At 45.4% G+C, this 26,047-nt stretch overlaps 1 protein-coding gene across 15 annotated transcripts in view; it reads right to left on the reverse strand.

The window, feature by feature from the left end:
- The window catches only part of DST (dystonin), a 546,107-nt gene that overhangs the window by 293,641 nt on the left and 226,419 nt on the right, over positions 1 to 26,047 (reverse strand). For all 15 annotated transcript variants that reach the window (XM_075861968.1, XM_075861975.1, XM_075861963.1 and 12 more), the window contains one exon: positions 8,601 to 8,767. In XM_075861968.1, the coding sequence (XP_075718083.1) occupies positions 8,601 to 8,767 (167 nt within the window). The remainder of the gene's footprint in view (positions 1 to 8,600; positions 8,768 to 26,047) is intronic.

The following is a 26,047-nucleotide window of genomic DNA, read 5'->3' on the forward strand; positions in this document are numbered from 1 at the left end:
TTTAATATAAAAATCTATATGAAAATATGTAACTAAAAACTGAGCTAGAACTATCTACATCTCAATAGTGAGTTGACTTCACATTGACAACATGAAAGACTGTAAAAAACAAACAAAAAAAGACAGGCGTACTAGAGAAGAGCCCACAAACAGTATACAATAAAAATGAACCTATTGTCATTCTAAAACTCTTGAGGACCCAGACAATTTTAGCCTTAAGGACCCAAAAATGTTTTTCCTTTCAATATTTCGACAGTCATAAGCTTTATATTTTTACACCAGCATGTAGGAGGCCTCGATATTTGAGAGACAAGTTGTATTTGTTGTGCCCGTGGTTGTGGACTTCTTGAACGTCCTACTTACCGGCGACCGCAGGACACTCTCTTCCTGCTGGTGTCTCTCTCCCCAGAGACACCAGCACACACGGCTGCAGCTCCCCACTGATTCCTGTAGAGTGCACGCGCACGCTCGTTCCCACCCTTTAAAGGGCCAGCGCGCGCACCAATGCAAATTTCCCTAGCAGATACCCATACACCCTGGACTTTAAAAAGGGCTCTGTCCTTCCTCTCCTTGCCTGAACGGTGTTGTGTCTGCCTATGTTCGTCATTTCAAATGGTCCCCTAGTTGTATCATGTATCCAGTGTTCCGTATCCAGTATCCAATAATTGTGTTTGTTCCACTGCGTAATCTAGTGCCGGATTCGAGAGTGTCATCAGTATCATCTGTGACAAGTATCATCACTGCCAAGTGTCTGCTACGCCACGTGTTGCTGCGCCAAGTGTCTGGACGCCAAGTGTCTGCCACGCCGAGTGCTTGCCAGGTCTTCTACCCAGGTACTCTTGCCCTAAAGACTACTGTTGATTATTGTACGGCGGAGCGGCCCAGGGGGTCCACATACCCCATAGCCATAACACTACACCCAGGCCATGTCGGAGTATGTCAAGGGGAACCCGATGAGGGGGTTCATCAGGAAATCTACGTCACCAGCCGGAGCCGCATTCTTCTTCATGGAGAAAAAGAATGGGTCACTCTGACCGTGCATTGATTACGGTGGGTTAAACCAAAACAAGTACCTCTTGCTGCTTATCTCTGAGCTCTTCGACAGGATTTGTGGAGCCAAGGTTTGCAGTATGCTAGATCTACGCAGCGCCTATAAACTGATTCGTATACGCAAGGGTGACGAATGGAAAACTGCATTTAACACCCGAGATGGTCACTACGAGTATCTTGTCATGCCCTTTGGACTGTGCAACGCACCAGCAGTGTTCCAAGCGTTTGTGAACGACGTCTTCCGTGATCTTCTGTATGTTTGTGTGGTGGTATATCTGGATGACATCTTGATCTACTCACCTGACCTGATGACGCATCGGAAGAATGTACGCCAAGTCTTGTTGCAGCTAAGGGGGAATAAATTATACGTGAAACCGGAGAAGTGTGTATTTGAAAAGAGGTCCTTGACCTTCCTGGGCTATATTGTCTCCGATCTGGAAAAGGCGAAGTCCATCTTGGAGTGGCCACGTCCTCAGGGTCTCTGATCTATACAGAGATTTCTTGGATTCGCTAGTTTTTATCGTCAGTTCATCCCAAATTTCTCGTATCTTACTGCTCCTATTTCAGCTCTTACCAGAAAGTTAGTGAACGCTAAGGACTGAACCACTGAAGCAGAGTCAGCATTCTCCAACCTCAAAAGCGCCTTTACTTCTGACTCTGTTCTTTGTCATCCTGTGGAATTTATTGCTCATCATTATTGGTGGCCCTCGCTACCTAAAGACGTCTTGGACTGTTTTCTCCTGTGCTAATTGTGCCCTAAACAAGACTTCTCATTCTAACCCTGCTGGACTGCTACAACCTCTACCGGTACCTGATGCTCCCTGGCAACACATTGCCATCAACTTTAACACTGGCCTTCCAACTTCTGCTGGATGTCCTACAATCTGGGTAATAGTAGACCGTTTCTCCAAGATGGCACATTATGTTCCTTTAACAGGCCTTCCCTCAGCTCCTTGTCTGGCAGATCTGTTCATTCAACACATCTTTCGTCTACATGGACTACCTCTTCATATTGTGTCTGACCGGGGTGTACAGTTCACGCCTAAATTCTGGAGAGCACTATGTAATCTTTTAGATGTGAAGCTGGACTTTTTTTCTGGCCATCACCCATAGTCGAACGGTCAAGTGGAAAGGATCAACCAAATACTGGAGGATTATCTCTTCCTGTGCAAACTATGTCAAGTGCGTGCAGCGAATACTTCCTTCTGGACTTTTGTTCACATCTGGCAGCAAAACAAGTCCGCGATTCTTCAGGCCAGAGTTTCCCAACCTATTCGGACTCGAGGCACACCTGGGAAAAAAAATTTCCTCAGGGCTCCCCTACCAAAAATTCTTTAGCGAAAGACAGAAAACGGCAATAAACAAGGTGTCCACACAGCATTTTTTGTAAGGCAGGACAAATCTGCCTCAAAATTCCTAAAGGAATTTTGAGGTAGATTTTGAATTGACAGCGTTATTTGACGGGTTTTTTTTGCGTTTCTTTTGCCTGCATTTTTTTAAGCCGAAGAAGCTAATGCAAAAGATGCAGAAGAGGCAAAAAAGCACTTCAAACGAGCGCCGCTGTTTTTTCTGCCTCCTATTATTTACAATTGGAGGTCAGAGATGGAAATCACTTAAAGACCATCAGCCCCCCACTCACAGTAAAATGACCATCAGCCCACCACTCACAGTAAAATGACCATTAGACCCCGCTCACAGATGCCCCCTGTAGATAGTGCCAAACAGCCCCTTATAGGTAGTGCCACACAGCCCCTTGTAGGTAGTGCCACACAGCTTCTTGTAGGTAGTGCCACACAGCTCCTTGTAGGTAGTGCCACACAGCCCCCTGTAGGTATTGCCACACAGGCCCCTGTAGGTAGTGCCACAAAGCCCCCTTGTAGGTAGTGCCACACAGCCCCCTGTAGGTAGTGCGACACAGCCCCCTTGTAGGTAGTGCCACACAGCCCCCTTGTAGGTAGTACCACACAGCCCCCTTGTAGGTAATGCCACACACCCCCTTGTAGGTAATGCTACACATCCCCTTGTAGGTAATGCCACACACCCCCTTGTAGATAGTGGCACAAAGCCCCTTGTAGATAGCACCCCCCACCTCCGTAGATGGCACCACTGCCATGGCCGTGTTTTCTCTCCTCCTCACAGCGCAAAGTGCATGCGAGGAGATTTTTTTGCAGCCCCCTTGTAGATAGCACCCCTCATTTCCGTAGATGGCACACACCCCCGTTCCTGTAGATAGCACACCTGTAGCTCCCTGAAGGAGCAAAATCCCCGCGTGGCCAGGGATTCCGCCTGGACGGAGTGTTTGATGTCTCTGTCCATATATGGACAGTGACATCAGGGGCAACTCCTGAAGCGGAATCCCCGTCCGCAGCGTGGCCAACGCTGTGACCCGGAACTCCACTCCAGGAGGAGCACCTAACGGCTCTATCCATTTATGGATAGTGACATCACCGTCTTCTCCTGGAGCCGCATTACCGGCCTCCGCGTCGGCAACGCTGCTAGATGGGGATTCCACTTCAGGAGTTGCCTCTCATGTCACTGTCCATATATGGACAGAGACATCAAGCGCTCCGTCCAAGAGCGGAATCCCCGGCCACAGGGGGATTCCGCTCCTTCAGGAAGCTACAGTAACGCTATCTACAGGAAGGGGGTGTGTGCCATCTACGGTGGTAAAGTGTGCTATCTACAAGGGAGCTGCAAAAAAAATCTCCTCCTCACATGAACGTCACGCTGTGAGGAGAGAAAGCATGGCCATGGCAGTGGTTCAGAGGGGTGTCGCGGCACCCTTGGAGGGCTCTCACGGCACCCCAGGGTGCTGCAGGACCGCGGTTGGGAACCACTGCTTCAGGTTGTTGATCGCATTAAAGCATATGCCGATAAGAAGAGAAGGGTTCCTCCTCAGTTTCTCCCCGGAATCAAAGTCTCGCTTTCTTCAAGGAACATTCATCTGAAGATCCCTTCCCACAAATTCGCTCCCAGGTTCCTCGGCCCAATTGAGTTGTTACAACAAATAAACCATGTGTCCTATAAGCTTCGGCTGCCTCCTACTCTCAAAATCCCCAACTAGTCCCATGTATCTCTCCTAAAGCCTGTTGTCATGAACCGTTACAGAAAATCCCCTGGTTCTGCAGTCGCTCCCAGCGGTTCTTCTGACATCTTTGAGGTAAAGGAAATCCTGGACTTCAAGTGGGTAGGAGAGAGGACTTTTTCTCTGGTGGACTGGAAAGGGTTTGGTCCTGAGGAGAGCTCTTGGGAGTCTTAGAAGAACATGGATGCCCCAGCTATCATCAAGAAGTTCCTCTTACACTCTGGATCTAAGAAGAGGGGGCGTAAGGGGGGTACTGTTGTGCCCACGGTCGCTGACTGCCGGCACATCCTACTTACCGGTAGGACACTCTCTTCATGCCGGCGTCTCCCTCCCCAGAGATGCCGGCACACGCGGATGCAGCTTCTCACTGATCCCTGTAGGTTGTACGCGCGCGCTCGTTCCTGGCCTTAAAGGGTTAGCGCACTCACCAATGCAATGTTCACCCAGGACTTTAACAAGGGTTCTGCCCTTCCTCTCTTTGCCTGCGCGTTGTTGTGTCTGCCCATGTTCGTCATTGCAAGTGTTCCCGTTTCCTGTATCCCGTATCCAATAATTGTGTCTGTTCCAGTGTGTAATGTAGTGTCGGAGTCGAGAGCGTCATCATTGTCATCTGTGTCAAGTGTCATCTGTGCCAAATGTCTGCTACGCCATGTGTTGCTACGCCACGTGTCTGGACGCCTAGTGTCTGCCACGCCGAGTGTTTGCCGGATCTTCTACCCAGATACTCTTGTCCTAAAGACGATCATTGATTGTTGTTTGGCCAGCTGCTATTCCGCTACGGCGGAGGGGCCTAGTGGGTCCACATACCCTATAGCCAAAACAGTATTATCTTTAGGTACCATTTTGAGGTACATATTGGTTAGTGATAAAATTATATTAAAGGGTTTATCTCATGAAGACAACCACTTTTTGTAATGAAGCTGAGCCAGTAATCAGCTGATCGCCACGGGTCCTGCTTCATAAAGCCCTGTTATCGCTAGGGGAAGTTGCAGCCAGCCATACATTTCGCCTGAAGTGGCTGAAATGTTTTATTACATGGCGGATGATTAAATGTATGGCCAGCCATGTAAACAATAAATGAACAGATGAACGTGGTATCTTCAATTGCTTCCAAAAATGGCATAAGATTTGTGGACCTCCACAATTATTTTTCTGATGTCTTGGCTGATTTCTATTAATTTTTCAATGATGTATAAAAAAGGTAGGTCTTAAGATCTCCAATTAACTCCAATTAACCTATTAGCCTATCAGATGCTACGAAAGCCATGACAGACATCGTTTCTGGATTTTTCCAAACTATTTAACCCATTAGTGACCACCAATACACCTTTTTTATGACGACGACTAACGAGCCTTAGGCTAGGCCTTTTCACGTCGGCCTAATTTAAGGCCTGTATGTGTGTCCCGTGCAGGCTGGAGCGGTTGCTTGGCTGTCTGACAAGCTCCTGCTCTAACGGTAGCGATCAAAGTTTCGTTCTATTGCGACAATTTAACCCCTCAGATGCTGCGGTCAATAGCGCCGTGGCATCTAAGTAGTTTACAGAGGGAGGGGGCTCCATCTGTCAGGCATCGGTGGCCCATAGATGCAATAGTATAACTATAGCGACTGAAAAATACTAGTTTTGGCTCTTGGTAACCACAATTCAAAAACAAATAATTTTAGTTCAAAAGTGTTTTTATTGTGCAAAAGTAGTAAACCATAAAAAACCTATACATATTTAGTATCGCCGTAATCGTGCCGACCCATAGAATAAAGGTAACATGCTATTTACGCTGCATGTGCTGTTTTTTTTTATTCCCCTCAAAAAAGTTAATAAAAGTTATTCAAAAAGCTATATGTAACCCAAAATGGTGCCATTAAAAAATATCTCATTCCGCAAAAAACAAATCCTCATAAAGCTATGTCGGCTGCAAAATAAAAAAAATGATAGCTCTTTGAATGCGACGATGGAAAAACTAAAAAAATTTATGGTAATTAAGGCCTAAAAGAGCTTGTCACTAAGGAGATAAAGGCACAGTCGACTCGGTGTATGTAAACTTCTGAGCCATTGGGAATATTATTCTGACATTTTACATTCTGACCTAAGAGTGGGAATGTTTACTAGAATAAAATGACAGGAATTTGGAAAAACTGAGCTTTAATGAATGTGGCTAAGGTGTATGTAAACTTTTGACTTCAACTGTATGTCCATATGCCTTATAGCATTCTCCTATCTGCCCTCTAGGGTATAGCCACCAAAAGTGGCCTAACTCTTTTTTTTCTCAGTATTGTATTGATTGCATTGTACAAGGGGTTAAATATCGGAGATTAAAAATGTCTCTGCTATTCACACTACTAAACTATTTACCAATCTGCTCAGCTCCTCCTGTTCTATTACATGCTGCCCGCAAATCAGACAGCATGCTCAATGTGACAGCTAGCTATAAGGGTATGTGCACACACACTAATTACGTCCGTAATTGACGGACGTATTTCGGCCGCAAGTCCCGGACCGAACTCAGTGCAGGGAGCCGGGCTCCTAGCATCATAGTTATGTACGATGCTAGGAGTCCCTGCCTCTCTGCAGGACAACTGTCCCGTACTGTAATCATGTTTTCAGTACGGGACAGTAGTTCCACGGAGAGGCAGGGGCTCCTAGCATCGTACATAACTATGATGCTAGGAGCCCGGCTCCCTGCACTGTGTTCGGTCCGGTACTTGCGGCCGAAATACGTCCGTCAATTACGGACGTAATTAGTGTGTGTGCACATACCCTAAATGTAAAGCTCTACCTGCCAGTCACACCAAGGAATCCATATTTATTCAACACTGGGAAGGTTCATACAGTAACAGAATACAAGTAAAAATATTTTGATGTGATTACCAGTGATAATTGTTCCATAAAAAGTATAAGAATTGAATTCTTGTGTTGAACTACTTGGGTAATTTTTGGACCATCAAGTTTAGATGTCTCAATGGCAATAATGACTAGAAACCAATAACAATTTTCGGACTGATAAAACAGATATCCACAGAGTATTGCTCAGGCTGATGAAACAGTCAGATCAGCAGAATTTTCTTCAGAACCATGTCCTACCTTGACACCAGCCACACACCAGAACAAACAATAAAGAAAAAGATACTTAGATTCTACTGTTTGGTTAATAACTGAATGCCAAATCATCCACATAACAACTAATATGCTTGTTCTCGTAGCATAAAACGTACAAAACATACAACACAATAGGCGACCACCAACACCTTGCCTGGGAATTGTGAAAAACACTTAACGGGGTTATTTTTTAATACGTGGACAAAGAAGACGCGAAGAACTACAGCACATTAAAGAGGTTCTGCAGGATTATGAACTGTAGTCTTCCAAAAACAGTGCAATACCAGACACAACCCACGGACAAGTGTGGTGCTGTTTCTGAAAGAAAACAGCAATGTCTTTATTATTCTGTGCTACCTAAACCATGATTGTAAAAGACTACTCAACACAAATAAGATATAATTCAAATAATTTCCAAATAAAAACTGTATACTGTGGTGGTTGTATACAATACTGGCAGAGGTTTGATCACCTGCATAGTTCCCACCAGTCAAAGCTGGCTTTCACATTAGAAAGAGAAAAAAACACCAGATTTTCTCAGACACCAATAGCAAATGCAAAAACACAAAAATAAATTAAAGCGTGCTGTGGGTCCTTCCCAAGTAAAGTTTATGGGGGATGAAAGTGGTCACTGCTACAAAGGTTGTCGCTTCCAATACCCCACAGGTGCTAATGGAAAAGACCTCCCAGCTTAAGGCCTGATTTACACAAGCGTAATATACGCGCGTGCGACGCGCGTGCTTTTCACGCGTGTCGTACGCACCTATATTACTCTATGGGGCAGTGCAGCCAGTCCGTGGGTTTTGCGCAGCGTGAGTGCGCTGCGTAATACTCACGACATGTTCTAAATTTCAGCGTTTTTCGCGCATCACGCACCCATTGAAATCAATGGGTGCGTGAAAACCACGCAGGTCGCACGGAAGCACTTACGTGCGAACTGCCTGTTTCGCGCAACAGCTGCCAAAAGGATGAATTTAAACAGAAAAGCACCACGTGCTTTTCTGTTTACAAACATCCGAATGGCGTGTCATAATGATGGCGGCTGCGCGAAAAGCACACAGCCGCGCATCATATGATGCTGCCTCACGCAGCAGGTAAGTGGCTTTTGCGCAGGCAAAACGCCACGCACGTCTGAATCAGCCCTTACTGAAATTAATCATGGTTCTGGATTTCGACTCAATCTGGGATCAAGAAAATACCCCTTGGAGACATTTTTTCCGTACACATCCCAATAGCTGTCAATTAGATTACTATAACATATTTTAAGGTGGAAAAGTTTGTATTATTTTTCTGTTTAGTGGACATGTAAAATAAGTGTATATCTGGTAATTTGTGAACTGTGCTGCAACACTGTATAATAAATGTCCACTCACCTGTATCTATGAATGATGGCGTTAAAGAGTCGCCCGTCTCTCCAGCATGTGGTAAAGTTTTCACATCGAATTCCACCGTAGTTTTCAGCAGCTTGCTGCGTCCAAAGAAGAAGCTTCTCTTTGGCTGACATATCCTCTGACTCTCCAGTAACATGGATGTCAGAAATCTGAAACACAGCGAGTAACAACTGTTACCTTGTTCCGTATAACATTACCAGCCATTATTCACTTGGGGTACAGCAAGCATTCATGGTGACTACACCAGCTATATTTTTTTATTGTTCAATTATATATACTGTATATCTAAATGACATCAAGAGGGTTTCAATATTATTTTTACATTTAGGCCTTATTCACACGAACGTTTCCATTTTGCGCGCGCAAAAAACGCTGCGTTTTGCGTGCGCAAAAGTTCAGTGTGGCATCTGTATATGGTGCGTGGCTGCGTGATTTTCGCGCAGCCGGCATCATTATGACACTCTGTTTTGATGTTACGAAACAATAAAGAAGGAGGGGCTTTTATGTTTCCCTTCACTTCTTTAACAACTGTAGCGCGAATCACGTGCGTCACCTGGAAATGCTTCCGTGTGCCGTGCGCGATTTGCACGCACCCATTGACTTCAATGGTTGCGTGCTGCGCGAAACATGGGCAAGTATAGGACATGTCGTGAGTTTTATGCAGCGGAAACACGCTGCGTGAAAATCACTGACAGTCTGAACGTCCCCATAGCCTAACATAGGTCCGTGCGACGCACGTGATTTTCAGAAAGCATAAGATCACAGTGGTGCATGCTGTATGATAAATTTGGCGCATCTTGCTAGACATGATAGACACTTTTCTCTACCTTGTACCAACTCTTGTTGTCTTAGTTCGTTTGGCACATTTTGGCAAAAATTATAGCCCCTTCTCTGTTAAGCCACCCAGCGATAACTGTGGTCATATCTATTACCCAGGATTATTCAAATATTTAAATATAGGGCCTTGGGTGTGTGAAGGAAATAAAAATCATTACTCATTGAATCCCTGTGTCAGACGTCAGGGGTCATATACTGTGAGGAAAAATCTTGTAATTGCAACCATATAGCCTGATATTGAGTGACCTTGTCCTATGATTGCCACAATAAGCTCAAAGCTTCGGATAAATTTAGTAATTGTTTTCTAGAAAGGGATTGATTGCAATTTCTAGCTTACCGCGATCAACTTCAGTCAACTTTGCCGCGGAAATAAAATGAGTAATTTTAATTTGTTGTTTTTTTTTACAAACATCTGGGATTGGGGCATTATAGGGGTTGAGCCAAGATTAAATGTTACCCCCTAATCACAGGATAGGTGATAACATGCTGATTGGTGGGGGTCTGACCGCTGGGACCCCCACCGATCACGAGAACGGGGGTCGTGTTCCTACGAATCAATAGAGCAACAGGCCGAGCATGCGCACTGCCACTTCATTTATTCTCTATGGCACTGCCGGAGAGAGATAGCCGAGCACTGTACTCGGCTATCTCTGGCAGTCCCATAGACAGTAGACAACCTAAACGCAAACCATAAGGGAACATAGCACCCAACAAGGTATAATATGCAAAAAATAGAAAATATTTATTAAATACAGTATGCAATGACATAATAGAGAGTAAAAGGATGGACCATACAAGGACATAGAAACAGTAAGGTCAGATGTCAAAAGTCCCATAGACAGTGAATGGAGCATCAGTGTGCATGTTCGACCTGCCGCTTCATTGCTTTGGAGGAAAGGGACCCCCGTTCTCGTGATCGGTAGAAGTCCCAGCGGTTAGACCCCCACCGATCAGCATGTTATCACTTATTTTGTGGTTAGGGGATAATATTTTATCTTGGAACAACCCCTTTAAGTAATGCCGACCATATCCATCTCTGAACCCGTCTCCAATGCATTTGAGGTTTCAGACCTGTCCACCAAATGTGACATAAAGAGCATATTTCTCCACACTTACAGAAACATAGATTTGTTTTGGATGGGAAGATTTTAGCCAGCCTTAGAGAGGTGAGATATCCTCTGGTCAGAAGTTTGTAAGAAGTCTCTTTATTGTTATAAGAACGGGTACAGGTGTGAGTATTCTTCCATATTAACTGTCAAGTAATGTCTTCAGGGAGCGGGCCTATCTCCTTTTCCCATGCTACTGCATAGGAAGGGGCGTCATCAGATCTCAAGTTCCATAATTATGAATATAGCTTTGAGATCATGCCTTTATTTTTAGGGGTTATTCTGCCTATTTGTATATATCCATAGTGTTCCCTCAAGGGGATCAGTTGGACAAGTTCTATAGGAGTTAAGAAAACAGTTGAGTACAGTGTCCAGCAAGCTGAACCTCTCTGATCTAACATCAATCACCTATCCAGTGGATAGGTGATTGATGTTTCAAGCTAGAGTTCCCCTTAAATGTAACCTTATGACAGATTCAAACTAATAAACGAATCAGCACGGGCTGTGAACTATAAATGTGTGATTTTCTATGAATAGTAGACAATGAGCTACAGTGAAAACTCAAGAAACCAAATGGTAAAATTGTCTAGTCTAGTTTAGGGTATGTTCACACGTGGCAGATTTCTTTTGTATATCTGAATGGGGTGAAATGACCCCATTCAGTTGTATAGGACAGATTTTGGTAACAAACCCTGCCGTGTAAACTCACCCTTAGTCCTTATTCACACGGACGTGTCCGTTTTGCGCGCGCAAAAGGTCCGTGTGGCATCAGCATATGGTGCGCGGCTGCGTGATTTTCACGTAGCCGGCATCATGATGACACTCTGTTTTTATGTTTACAAACAGAAAAGCACGTGGTGCTTTTCTGTTTTCATTTATGTATTTTACTACTGTAGCGCGAATCACGCGCGGCACCCGGAAGTGCTTCCGTGTGCCGTGCGCGATTTCAACGCACCCATTGACTTCAATGGGTGCGTGCTGCGCGAAACACGGGCAAGTATAGGACATGTTGTGAGTTTTACGCAGTGCACATACGCTGCGTTAAATTCACTGACAGTCTGAACGGCCCCATTGACTAACATAGGTCCGTGCAACGCGCGTGAAAATCATGTATAACACGTTCGTGTGAATTAGGCCTTAAGGTAACCAAATAAATCATTGAAGTCAAGGTGTTAAGTCAGACAAAAAAAGTTGTACTATAAGAAAAAAACCTTTTACACACATTCATTTCATAGACTATAAAGTGCTGAAATGTTCTGACTCAAGTCAAACCAAACTATAATAACTAATTCAAACTTATATTGTAACCAGAGACACTACTTTGTCGTTTTTACGTTAAAAAGACTAATAAATATTCCCACCTGCCCACTTTGAATTTAATATTATATGAGACAACTGGCATTGAATTACAAAGCAGGCAGTGCCACCAAGTGCACGTACAATAACTTTTATGGTGCGCACAAGGACACCGCTCAGTCACAATGCCAGCGTCCCAGCAGGAACAACTTGTACTTAATGGCCTTTAAATTTCGACAATCTATTTCACACGTCTTGACCATACAACAACCTCAATCCCTAGACGTGTGCCATAAATACCAGAACAAAGTTCAGCTGCTGTGAATTTGTCCTGTGTCACTGTGTGAAGGTCCCAGGCATTAAGGTTCACTGGCTTGCAACCACTTTATTATGATCTTTGGTAGCTTACGTTAACCTTTTCTTGTACGGTTACTTTGTGAACAGACATGTATACAAGATGTGGCACAGGGATAGCAGCATTACCGGCTGAGTTACCTGACATGCGGGTGAAGGAGTACAGCGCACCTGTTCATCTTTTGGCACATGATGTAAAGATGCAGTATAAGACGGCCTGGCTATCTCACCAGCTGTGAAGTACCTGGCGCGCACAACACAACCGCTGCTTTTCACTTTTCTCACCCCCTTTACATCACTTTTGCGGCTTTCTTCAGAAAAGCAACTGATATGAGTTTTCCACTGCGCTGTAACACGGTCAATGGACGTCAGGCTAGAAGCCTTTCTCTTATAACAGGCGTCCGCATCAGGAAGGAATGTTAATTTATTTGGAATGTTTGGGAAAGAAAGTTGTCTCTTCTCAGCAAAGTTTTCCAGGCAAACAACTTCCTTTTGTGCGCTCGGCTTAGTGTTTAGCTTGAACGGTTCACAGTGAAATGGCACCGGGCTGTCCATGACCGAGGATCTGATGCTTGAGCCAAGCTTGGGTGACCCCTGTCCATCCGTGGGACAATTGGCGTAAGTATCACTAACAGATACAAGAAAATCCTCAGGGTTATATCCATTTTGTTTCTTCTCTGCAGCAGGTCCTGTGGCTTCAGCTCCATCACAATTCTCTGCTTCTTTCCTTTTGTCTGATTTTCTTCTTTTGAAGAACTTTCTGCCTGAAGAACTCTTAGGAGTAAAGGGAGCCTGTGCTGGATCAATATAGTATTCCTCCTTCTCGGCTCGCACACATCCACAGACATTGCCCATTTGTATGAGAGAGAAATCACATCCCAGTGTACCAGATGGTACCAATAAGCTGATCCCAAATCTCCCGCACAGAGCTACAAAGTCAGGCGAGCATCCTGATTGTTCCCAGAGATCACTCCTTAGCTCTGTAGTAAGCAGCCATTTTGGTAGCTGGGAAATGCACACGTAATAAATGTCATGGCAATGTGCCCAGTCCGGGCCTGTGTCTGATTAGACGCCGACTTATTTCTGGCCACCAATCCTCTAAGACAAACATATAATAGCCTGTGTGCTAAAGTATGAAGTACGACAGATTAGCTTTCACAGGCAGGGCACAGTGGCATGTGACTGAGAAGTGTGAGGTGCATTTTAATTTGACTTCCGTCACTTATTGCACCCTGTCACAGATCATGACTCATATTAACCTTTGGAACCATAACCTGGAATTGCTGGGAACAAATAAAAAAGAAAATGAGGTAAATGGCTTAGACTGTGCTGGTGTTTATAGTTTATGTTGTATGGGGTAGGGATTGATAATACGGGGCTGTGTTGTACATAAAATGACAGCATTGTAGTTCTGCATTGTCTTCATATAATGATGACGAAGGAAATGGACATTTTTAATAATGTTTATTTTGGTGGCAGGATGGGCTATAAGGCCATTCTGTGATGGTAATATTTATATGGAGGTACATGGATATAGGCCAGAAGCGTGTCTGAGGGATTCAAGTTTGACATCTTCTTTTAAGGGGCTATGGGCTATTGAGAATATTTCTAACATGAAAATCTCTATGTGAGTCTTTACCTATCCACATCTACAACAGGGTAAGCACGTATTAGGGTATGTGCACACGAGAACTGTCTTTTACGTCTGAAAAGACAGACTGTTTTCAGGAGAAAACAGCTGCCTCGTTTCAGCCGTAAAAGCTCCTCCTTGCATTATGCGAGGCGTCATTGACGCCCGTAATCTTGAGCTGTGCTTCATTGACTTCAATGAAGAACGGCTCAAATTACGTTGCAAAGAAGTGCCCTGCACGTCTTTGCCGAGGCAGTCATTTTACGCGTCGTCGTTTGACAGCTGTGAAACGACAACGCGTAAATGACAGGTCGTCTGCACAGTACGTTGGCAAACCCATTCAAATGAATGGGCAGATGTTTGCCGACGTATTGAAGCGTATTTTCAGAGGTAAAAAGAGGCATAATACGCCTCGTTTACGTCTGAAAATAGGTTGTGTGAACCCAGCCTTATATTAAAGGTAGGAACTGGCACTGCAGCAGGTACATATTGTGAAAAGTGGGGGTTGTTTCTGGATTTGTGGCACTGCAGTAGGTACATATTGTGGGGGGTGGAGCATAATTCCTGATTTGTGGCACTGTAGCATGTACATATTGTGAAAAGTGGGGGTTGTTTCTGGATTTGTGGCACTGCAGTAGGTACATATTGTGAAAAGTGGGGGTTGTTTCTGGATTTGTGGCACTGCAGCAGGTACATATTGTGAAAATCGGGGGTTGTTTCTGGATTTGTGGCACTGCAGCAGGTACATATTGTGAAAAGTGGGGGTTGTTTCTGGATTTGTGGCACTGCAGCAGGTACATATTGTGGGGGGTGGAGCATGATTCCTGATTTGTGGCACTGTAGCAGGTACATATTGTGAAAAGTGGGGGTTGTTTCTGGATTTGTGGCACTGCAGCAGGTACACATTGTGAAAAGCGGCGGTTGTTTCTGGATTTGTGGCACTGCAGCATGCACATATTGTGAAAAGCGGGGGTTGTTTCTGGATTTGTGGCACTGCAGCAGGTACATATTGTGAAAAGTGGGGGTTGTTTCTGGATTTGTGGCACTGCAGCAGGTACATATTGTGGGGGGTGGAGAATGATTCCTGATTTGTGGCACTGCAGCAGGTACATATTGTGAAAAGCGGCGGTTGTTTCTGGATTTGTGGCACTGCAGCATGTACATATTGTGAAAAGTGGGGGTTGTTTCTGGATTTGTGGCACTGCAGCAGGCACATATTGTGGGGGGTGGAGCATGATTCCTGATTTGTGGCACTGCAGCAAGCACATATTGTGGAGGGTGGGGCATTATTCCTGATCCTGCAGCAGGTGCATATTGTGCGGTGTGGGGCATGATTTGTGGCACTGCAGCAGGCACATATTGTGGGGGGTGGGGCATGATTCCTGATTTGTGGCACTGCAGCAGGCACATATTGTGGGGGGTGGAGCATGATTCCTGATTTGTGGCACTGCAGCATGCACATATTGTGGAGGGTGGGGCATGATTCTTGATTTGTGGCACTGCAGCAGGCACATTTTGTGGGGGGTGGAGCATGAGTCCTGATTTGTGCCACTGCAGCAGGCACATATTGTGGAGGGTGGGGCATGATTCCTGATTTGTGGCACTGTAGCAGGTACATATTGTGAAAAGTGGGGGTTGTTTCTGGATTTGTGGCACTGCAGCAGGTACATATTGTGAAAAGTGGGGGTTGTTTCTGGATTTGTGGCACTGCAGCAGGTACATATTGTGAAAAGCGGGGGTTGTTTCTGGATTTGTGGTACTGCAGCAGGTGCATATTGTGAAAAGTGGGGGTTGTTTCTGGATTTGTGGCACTGCAGCAGGTACATATTGTGAAAAGTGGGGGTTGTTTCTGGAATTGTGGCACTGCAGCAGGTACATATTGTGGGGGGTGGAGCATGATTCCTGATTTGTGGCACTGTAGCAGGTACATATTGTGAAAAGTGGGGGTTGTTTCTGGATTTGTGGCACTGCAGCTGGTACATATTGTGAAAAGTGGGGGTTGTTTCTGGATTTGTGGCACTGCAGCAGGTACATATTGTGAAAAGCGGGGGTTGTTTCTGGATTTGTGGTACTGCAGCAGGTGCATATTGTGAAAAGTGGGGGTTGTTTCTGGATTTGTGGCACTGCAGCAGGTACATATTGTGAAAAGTGGGGGTTGTTTCTGGAATTGTGGCACTGCAGCAGGTACATATTGTGGGGGGTGGAGCATGATTCCTGATTTGTGGCACTGTAGCAGGTACATATTGTGAAAAGTGGGGGTTGTTTCTGGATTTGTGGCACTGCAGCAGGTACATATTGTGAAAAGTGGGGGTTGTTTCTGGATTTGTGGCACTGCAGCAGGTACATATTGTGAAAAGCGGGGGTTGTTTCTGGATTTGTGGTACTGCAGCAGGTGCATATTGTGAAAAGTGGGGGTTGTTTCTGGATTTGTGGCACTGCAGCAGGTACATATTGTGAAAAGTGGGGGTTGTTTCTGGAATTGTGGCACTGCAGCAGGTACATATTGTGGGGGGTGGAGCATGATTCCTGATTTGTGGCACTGTAGCAGGTACATATTGTGAAAAGTGGGGGTTGTTTCTGGATTTGTGGCACTGCAGCTGGTACATATTGTGAAAAGTGGGGGTTGTTTCTGGATTTGTGGCACTGCAGCAGGTACATATTGTGAAAAGCGGGGGTTGTTTCTGGATTTGTGGTACTGCAGCAGGTGCATATTGTGAAAAGTGGGGGTTGTTTCTGGATTTGTGGCACTGCAGCAGGTACATATTGTGAAAAGTGGGGGTTGTTTCTGGAATTGTGGCACTGCAGCAGGTACATATTGTGGGGGGTGGAGCATGATTCCTGATTTGTGGCACTGTAGCAGGTACATATTGTGAAAAGTGGGGGTTGTTTCTGGATTTGTGGCACTGCAGCAGGTACATATTGTGAAAAGCGGCGGTTGTTTCTGGATTTGTGGCACTGCAGCATTCACATATTGTGAAAAGCGGGGGTTGTTTCTGGATTTGTGGCACTGCAGCAGGTACATATTGTGAAAAGTGGGGGTTGTTTCTGGATTTGTGGCACTGCAGCAGGTACATATTGTGGGGGGTGGAGAATGATTCCTGATTTGTGGCACTGTAGCAGGTACATATTGTGAAAAGCGGCGGTTGTTTCTGGATTTGTGGCACTGCAGCATGTACATATTGTGAAAAGTGGGGGTTGTTTCTGGATTTGTGGCACTGCAGCAGGTGCATATTGTGCGGGGTGGGGCATGATTTGTGGCACTGCAGCAGGCACATATTGTGGGGGGTGGGGCATGATTCCTGATTTGTGGCACTGCAGCAGGCACATATTGTGGGGGGTGGAGCATGATTCCTGATTTGTGGCACTGCAGCATGCACATATTGTGGAGGGTGGGGCATGATTCTTGATTTGTGGCACTGCAGCAGGCACATTTTGTGGGGGGTGGAGAATGAGTCCTGATTTGTGCCACTGCAGCAGGCACATATTGTGGAGGGTGGGGCATGATTCCTGATCTGTGGCACTGCAGCAGGTACATATTGTATATTGTGGAGCATAATTCCGTATTTGTGGCACTGCAGCAGGTACATATTGTGGATGTGGGGTTGATTCTGGATTTGTGGCACTGCAGCAGGTACATATTGTGGGGGGGGTGGAGCATGATTCCTGATTTGTGGCACTGCAGCAGGCACATATTGTGGGGGTGGAGCATGATTCCTGATTTGTGGCACTGTAGCAGGTACATATTGTGAAAAGTGGGAGTTGTTTCTGGATTTGTGGCACTGCAGCAGGTACATATTGTGAAAAGTGGGGGTTGTTTCTGGATTTGTGGCACTGCAGCAGGTACATATTGTGAAAAGTGGGGGTTGTTTCTGGATTTGTGGCACTGCAGCAGGTACATATTGTGAAAAGTGGGGGTTGTTTCTGGATTTGTGGCACTGCAGCAGGTACATATTGTGGGGGGTGGAGCATGATTCCTGATTTGTGGCACTGTAGCAGGTACATATTGTGAAAAGCGGCGGTTGTTTCTGGATTTGTGGCACTGCAGCATGCACATATTGTGAAAAGCGGGGGTTGTTTCTGGATTTGTGGCACTGCAGCAGGTACATATTGTGAAAAGTGGGGGTTGTTTCTGGATTTGTGGCACTGCAGCAGGTACATATTGTGGGGGGTGGAGCATGATTCCTGATTTGTGGCACTGTAGCAGGTACATATTGTGAAAAGTGGGGGTTGTTTCTGGATTTGTGGCACTGCAGCAGGTACATATTGTGAAAAGCGGCGGTTGTTTCTGGATTTGTGGCACTGCAGCATGCACATATTGTGAAAAGCAGGGATTGTTTCTGGATTTGTGGCACTGCAGCAGGTACATATTGTGAAAAGTGGGGGTTGTTTCTGGATTTGTGGCACTGCAGCAGGTACATATTGTGGGGGGTGGAGAATGATTCCTGATTTGTGGCACTGTAGCAGGTACATATTGTGAAAAGCGGCGGTTGTTTCTGGATTTGTGGCACTGCAGCATGTACATATTGTGAAAAGTGGGGGTTGTTTCTGGATTTGTGGCACTGCAGCAGGCACATATTGTGGGAGTGGAGCATGATTCCTGATTTGTGGCACTGCAGCAGGCACATATTGTGGAGGGTGGGGCATTATTCCTGATCCTGCAGCAGGTACATATTGTGCGGGGTGGGGCATGATTTGTGGCACTGCAGCAGGCACATATTGTGGGGGGTGGGGCATGATTCCTGATTTGTGGCACTGCAGCAGGCACATATTGTGGGGGGTGGAGCATGATTCCTGATTTGTGGCACTGCAGCATGCACATATTGTGGAGGGTGGGGCATGATTCTTGATTTGTGGCACTGCAGCAGGCACATTTTGTGGGGGGTGGAGCATGATTCCTGATTTGTGCCACTGCAGCAGGCACATATTGTGGAGGGTGGGGCATGATTCCTGATCTGTGGCACTGCAGCAGGTACATATTGTATATGGTGGAGCATAATTCCGTATCTGTGACACTGCAGCAGGTACATATTGTGGATGTGGGGTTGATTCGGGAATTGTGGCACTGCAGCAGGTACATATTGTGGGGGGGGGTGGAGCATGATTCCTGATTTGTGGCACTGCAGCAGGCACATATTGTGGGGGTGGAGCATGATTCCTGATTTGTGGCACTGCAGCATGCACATATTGTGGAGGGCGGGGCATGATTCTTGATTCGTGGCACTGCAGCAGGCACATTTTGTGGAGGGCGGGGCATGATTCTTCATTTGTGGCACTGCAGCAGGCACATATTGTGGAGGGTGGGGCATGATTCCTGATTTGTGGCACTGCAGCAGGTACATCTTGTATATGGTGGAGCATAATTACATATTTGTGGCACTGCAGCAGGTACATATTGTGGAGGTGGGGTTGATTCTAGAGAATATATGGGGTAATGTCAAGAGGAAGATGAGAGACACCAGACCCAACAATGCAGACGAGCTGAAGCCCACTATCCAAGCAACCTGGGCTTCCATAACACCTCAGCAGTGCCACAGGCTGATCGCCTCCATGCCACGCCGCATTGATGCAGTAATTCATGCAAAAGGAGCCCCGACCAAGTATTGAGTGCATATACTGTATATACTTTTCAGTAGGCCAACATTTCAGTATTAAAAATCATTTTTGATATTGGGCTTATATAGTATTCTGACTTTCTGAGACACTAAATTTTGGGTTTTCATTAATGGTTAGCCATAATCATCAACATTAAAAGAAAAAAATGCTGGAAATAGATCACTCTGTGTGTAATGAATTTGTATAATGTATGAGTTTCACTTATTGAATTGAATTACTGAAATAAATTAACTTTTTGATGATATTCTAATTCATTGAGACGGACTAGTATGCTGTGGAGGGTGAGGGGGAAAAAATCCTGATTTAAGGCACTGCAGCAGGCACATGTTGTGAAGGGATGATTCCTGATTTGTGGCACTGCAGCAGGCACATATTGTGGAGGTGTAGTATGATTTCTGATTTGTGGCATTGCAGCAGGCACATATTGAGGAGGGTGGAGGATGATCCTGATTTCTGGCACTATAGAAAGCTTACAATGTGGAGGGTAAGGGATGATTCCTAATTTGTGGAACTGCAGCATGCACATATTGTATAGGGTCAGGTTGATTTCTAAATTGTGGCACTGCAGCAGGTACATATTGCGGAGGGTCTGAGTGATTTCAGATTTGCGACACCGTGCAGCAAGCGCATATAGTGGAGGGTCAGATTGATTTCTGATTTGTGGCACTGCAGCAAGCGCATATTGTGGAGCGTGAGAGCTGATTTATTGTTTGTGGCACTGCAGCAAGCGCATATTGTGGAGCGTGAGAGCTGATTTATTGTTTGTGGCACTGCAGCAAGCACATATTGTGGAGCGTGAGAGCTGATTTATTGTTTGTGGCACTGCAGCAAGCGCATATTGTGGAGTGTGAGAGCTGATTTATTGTTTGTGGCACTGCAGCAAGCACATATTGTGGAGCGTGAGAGCTAATTTATTGTTTGTGGCACTGCAGCAAGCGCATATTGTGGAGTGTGAGAACTGATTTATTGTTTGTGGCATTGCAGCAAGCGCATATTGTGGAGCGTGAGAGCTGATTTCTTGTTTGTGGCACTGCAGCAAGTGCATAATGCGGAGCGTGAGAGCTGATTTCTTGTTTGTGGCACTGCAGCAAGTGCATATTGTGGAGAGTGAGAACTGATTTCTTCTTTGTGGCACTGCAGCAAGCGAATATTGTGGAGCGTGAGAGCTGATTTCTTGTTTGTGGCACTGCAGCAAGTGCATATTGTGGAGAGTGAGAACTGATTTCTTCTTTGTGCCACTGCAGCAAGCGCATATTGTGGAGCATGAGAGCTGATTTATTGTTTGTGGCACTGCAGAAAGCGCATATTGTGGAGCGTGAGAGCTGATTTCTTGTTTGTGGCACTGCAGCAAGCGCATATTATGGAGCGTGAGAGCTGATTTATTGTTTGTGGCACTGCAGCAAGTGCATATTGTGGAGCGTGAGAGCTGATTTCTTGTTTGTGGCACTGCAGCAAGCGCATATTGTGGAGCGTGAGAGCTGATTTCTTGCTTGTGGCACTGCAGCAAGTGCATATTGTGGAGCGTGAGAGCTGATTTCTTGTTTGTGGCACTGCAGCAAGCGCATATTGTGGAGCGTGAGAGCTGATTTCTTGATTGTGGCAATGCAGCAAGTGCATATTGTGGAGCGTGAGAGCTGATTTCTTCTTTGTGGCACTGCAGCAAGCGCATATTGTGGAGCGTGAGAGCTGATTTCTTGTTTGTGGCACTGCAGCAAGTGCATATTGTGGAGAGTGAGAACTGATTTCTTCTTTGTGCCACTGCAGCAAGCGCATATTGTGGAGCATGAGAGCTGATTTATTGTTTGTGGCACTGCAGAAAGCGCATATTGTGGAGCGTGAGAGCTGATTTCTTGTTTGTGGCACTGTAGCAAGCGCATATTATGGAGCGTGAGAGCTGATTTATTGTTTGTGGCACTGCAGCAAGTGCATATTGTGGAGCGTGAGAGCTGATTTCTTGTTTGTGGCACTGCAGCAAGCGGATATTGTGGAGCGTGAGAGCTGATTTCTTGCTTGTGGCACTGCAGCAAGTGCATATTGTGGAGCGTGAGAGCTGATTTCTTGTTTGTGGCACTGCAGCAAGCGCATATTGTGGAGCGTGAGAGCTGATTTCTTGATTGTGGCAATGCAGCAAGTGCATATTGTGGAGCGTGAGAGCTGATTTCTTGTTTGTGGCACTGCAGCAAGCGCATATTGTGGAGCGTGAGAGCTGATTTCTTCTTTGTGGCACTGCAGCAAGCACATATTGTGGAGCGTGAGAGCTGATTTCTTGCTTGTGGCACTGCAGCAAGCGCATATTGTGGAGCGTGAGAGCTGATTTCTTGCTTGTGGCACTGCAGCAAGTGCATATTGAGGAGCATGAGAGCTGATTTCTTCTTTGTGGCACTGCAGCAAGCGCATATTGTGGAGCGTGAGAGCTGATTTCTTCTTTGTGGCACTGCAGCAAGTGCATATTGTGGAGCATGAGAGCTGATTTCTTCTTTGTGGCACTGCAGCAAGTGCATATTGTGGAGCGTGAGAGCTGATTTCTTCTTTGTGGCACTGCAGCAAGCGCATATTGTGGAGCATGAGAGCTGATTTCTTCTTTGTGGCACTGCAGCAAGCGCATATTGTGGAGCGTGAGAGCTGATTTCTTCTTTGTGGCACTGCAGCAAGTGCATATTGTGGAGCATGAGAGCTGATTTCTTCTTTGTGGCACTGCAGCAAGTGCATATTGTGGAGCGTGAGAGCTGATTTCTTGCTTGTGGCACTGCAGCAAGCGCATATTATAAAAGGAAGAGGATGATAGCTGATTTGTGGCACTGCAGCAAGCACATATTGTGGAAGTGGGGGCATGATTGCACAGCAAAAAAATAAATACATTTTGAAGGGTGGGGGATTATTCCTAATTTCTAACTCTGCAGTGAGCACAGATTTTGGAAGGTGGGGGATAATGACTATGCGTATGTGGGCGGGGGCCACCCGCGGCCCAACACATTTTACTACAATTTATGACAAGGCACTGGCGTAAATTACAGTGGAAATCTCAGTGGCGCTCGGACAGCCGTAGATGTAACAAATGTATTGAGAGGTGTACAGCACTGTACTTGTACTACATGTACTGTACTTCTCCTTACCTATGTCACATGTACTGTACTGCTATATATCTCTACTACATGTATTACACTGTTCTGCCTGTGGCAGGACAAGCCCTGATACCAGGTGAGGGGGCCTCCATTTTATTTTTTCTGTACAGTGTGTGTACTTTACAGAATCCAGAAGAAGCTCCTGTCTTCAACATAGTGACTCACAAGCTTTCTAAACCTATTTCTGACTTTTCTATCTAGGGACTTGCTTTATCTTATTTTTCTTTGATATTCTGGAGGCTTCTATACCAACTACTAGTTTTCAGTACTCAGGTTAAATCATTTTCAAATTACAATGGTCGTGCCTAAACTAATTAATATTACAACTTAATTATTGTATTTCATTTAAAAATCTCTTTCAAAGTTAGCAACAAAACCATAGCACTAGTAATATTATTCCTGGAAGCTGCGACAGATCTAGTGGGGAACTCTTAAGGAGCCAATCGTTATTTAGGAAACCATTAAATCCTGACAGACGCTGAAGGTGAAATCTTATTTTAGCGCCCCCATGCTATACGTTAGACAGTAGAGAGCAGGTGGCTTCTATTTAAAGAAGTAATCTTATTGGTATGGCTTTTGTAACTAGTAATTAGATCTCAAGTGGAACATACATTCAACTTATTATTTTTAATCAGCCGAGCAAACACATCACCTACATATATAAAGAATATGTTTTTTATATCTTAATTTTCCCCAAAATTGGGCCAATATCCTAGCATGAGTGGCTTCAGGTTTAAAATTCAATACAGTCTAAGACTTTGTTCACATGTGCGTCAGGGCTCCGTTCATGGGTTCATGTATTGGTTTTCTTGGATTAAAAAAGTCAATGCAGTACATGGCGTGCGCCATATGTATGCATTATATGAATTCCTCACACTTTAGAAGATCTCTGCTTGCAGTAATTCAATGTGAATCTTCACTGGTCACTTACAGGGGATAGAAATCTGTCCTGGTCATGTGTTGACCACACAGGTATTATAGTTACCGTACAGTTATTGGACCTCTACAGAGCTTGTAATGAGCCGACCATCTATGTGATCATCACATGGCCAGGACAGATTTCTATCCCTTTGAGGTAAACAAGAAAGTTTCCCAGAGAACCAGTAAACAGGGAAGAATTGATATAGAAAATATATTGGAAAATACAAAATATTAACATTTATTTGCTGATATCGGAAAAAAAATTTATCGCAAATTTATACATAAAGTGTACTGAAAAATTCTATAACTTACCATTATACAATGAAAATAAGCTTTATATACTGAATCCATAGTCCTAGTGACTAAAGGAACATTCCAGCAAAAAATAATACACTGTGTTATGCCTAGTGCGGGGCCTGGGGGTGCGGTGAATGGCACAGGGATGCTCTCTTTGGTGTTTGAATCCCTGTATCAGGCAACGCTTCCTTAGGCCTCATGCACACGAATCTAAAAACGCCCGTAATTACGAACAGTAATTACGGCCTGTAATTACGGGCCCATAGACTTCTATTGGCCACGGGTACCTTCCCGTATGTTTACGTGGAGGTGCCCGTGCCGTTAAAAAATATAGAACATGTCCTATTTCAGGCGATAATAACGGCAGGCCCATAGAAGTCCATGGGGCTCCCGTAATTACGGGTGGCTACGTGTGTGCACCCATAATTACGGGAGCGTTCCTAGGCGACGTCAGGGGATAGTCACTGTCCAGGGTGCTGAAAGAGTTAACTGATCGGCAGTAACTCTTTCAGCACCCGGGACAGTGACTACCACTGGAGTTAATAGTATTAAAAGTTAACTTACCTGCTTCTTCCTCCAGTCTGGCCTCCCGGGATGACGTTTCATCCCATGTGACCGCTGCAGCCAATCACAGGCCAATCACAAGCTGCAGCGGTCACATGGACTGCCGCGTCATCCAGGGAGGTCGGACTGGATGTCAAAAGAGGGACGCGTCACCAAGACAACGGTACGTATGAACTTCTTTTACTTTCAATCGCTGCGTAAACTCTGCCCGAAAGGGCTGCCCCTTCTCTCTTTCCACCACTGATATAGAGAAGGGGCAGCCGATTAGTGCAGAGAAAACGGGTCCGTAAATACGGGTAGAATACTGGTGACACCGGACCCCTATTTACGGGCACGGGTCCGTAAATACTGGTGGAATACGGGTCGAATAAGTGTGATAAAGGACCCGTATTTACGCCAGTATTTACGGGAGGAAAAAAATAAGTTCGTGTGCATGTGGCCTCAGGCCCTGCACTAGTCATAACACAGTGGGGGAATTTATTAACCTCTCTACGCCAGTATTCTGCAGTGAAAATTGCAACTTCTGGGCATTTTATACCACTCTTGGCACTTTTGAAAAGGGGTGGGCTTAACAAAAGGGACGGGGCTACCATTGCCCAACAGATTTACTGTAATTTACGACAGAAAATGGAGTAAATTATAGCGGAAATCTACGCCAGCTTCTGGCTGGCTTATCTATCTGTGGGGCGTAGCAAGGTAGAAGCCTGTGACGGGCCCCATACCCCCGCCCCCCCCCCATCAGACTACCCCTCTCCTTTGGACAATAACATAAGCTTGAAATAAAATACCTACCGTTTTTCCCCACTAATCCCCTCAGGTTCTCACTGCAGTCTGTGGCTCATATAAAGTAGTGACGCCGGGCAGCGTCAGGAAGTTGTATGTGACGCAGCACTCAGGACGTTGAGTGCTGTGTTGCATATAAGGCCGTGACGCTGCTCGGTGTCAGTACCTAACATGCGCCACGGCCTGCAGTGAGAGCCTAAGGGGGTTCGTGGGGGAAAAGCTGGAGATGATTACATATTTTTTATTTTATGTTCGACTTGGAAGCGAGGGATGGGTCACTCTCTGCGACTGAAATTGTTACGCCATAATTGCGGCACAGCGCCAGCAATTTATTAAGAATTTCAAATTCACTTTTGATTCCATGTAATCTGTTCTGTATAAATAGGTTTTAAAGTTTTTGCCTACTTATACGCCTATTTGTGGTTTAATGTCATATACATTACAGTATCTTGAGCTGCTGTCAAGTATATTGTATGTATGCACAGAAGCCACCTGCCAATAAGCCTCCAATAAAAGTAAATTACTCAGTTGACGTCCTAAAGAGATTCTGCTCAGGAAGAAGAGCAGTTATACTGCTTTATTGTCATTGCCACTGTGCTTTTGCAAAAATTTGAGCAAGGATTGCAGGACGCTGTCACGCAATGCACGCTCAAGGGAGCTGATCCTTTATTCTATGATTTTCTTGAGGTTATAGACGCAAATCCAGATGCTGCACTACTGAGAGATGAGGATAACAACATGCCCACTATCCTTAGTGTCTGATCAGTGGGGGCCAACCCCCGGGACCCCCACCAGTCAGCAAAAGAAATGGGTGTCTTCATTGTCCATCCAGCCACAGCGGCTTACATACCGGTGTGGCTGTGTCTGGTACTGCAGCTCATCCAATTCCAGCAAACGGGGCTTCCT

The sequence above is a fragment of the Rhinoderma darwinii genome, chromosome 4 (genome assembly GCF_050947455.1).
Source record: "Rhinoderma darwinii isolate aRhiDar2 chromosome 4, aRhiDar2.hap1, whole genome shotgun sequence".
Lineage (NCBI taxonomy): Eukaryota > Metazoa > Chordata > Amphibia > Anura > Rhinodermatidae > Rhinoderma > Rhinoderma darwinii.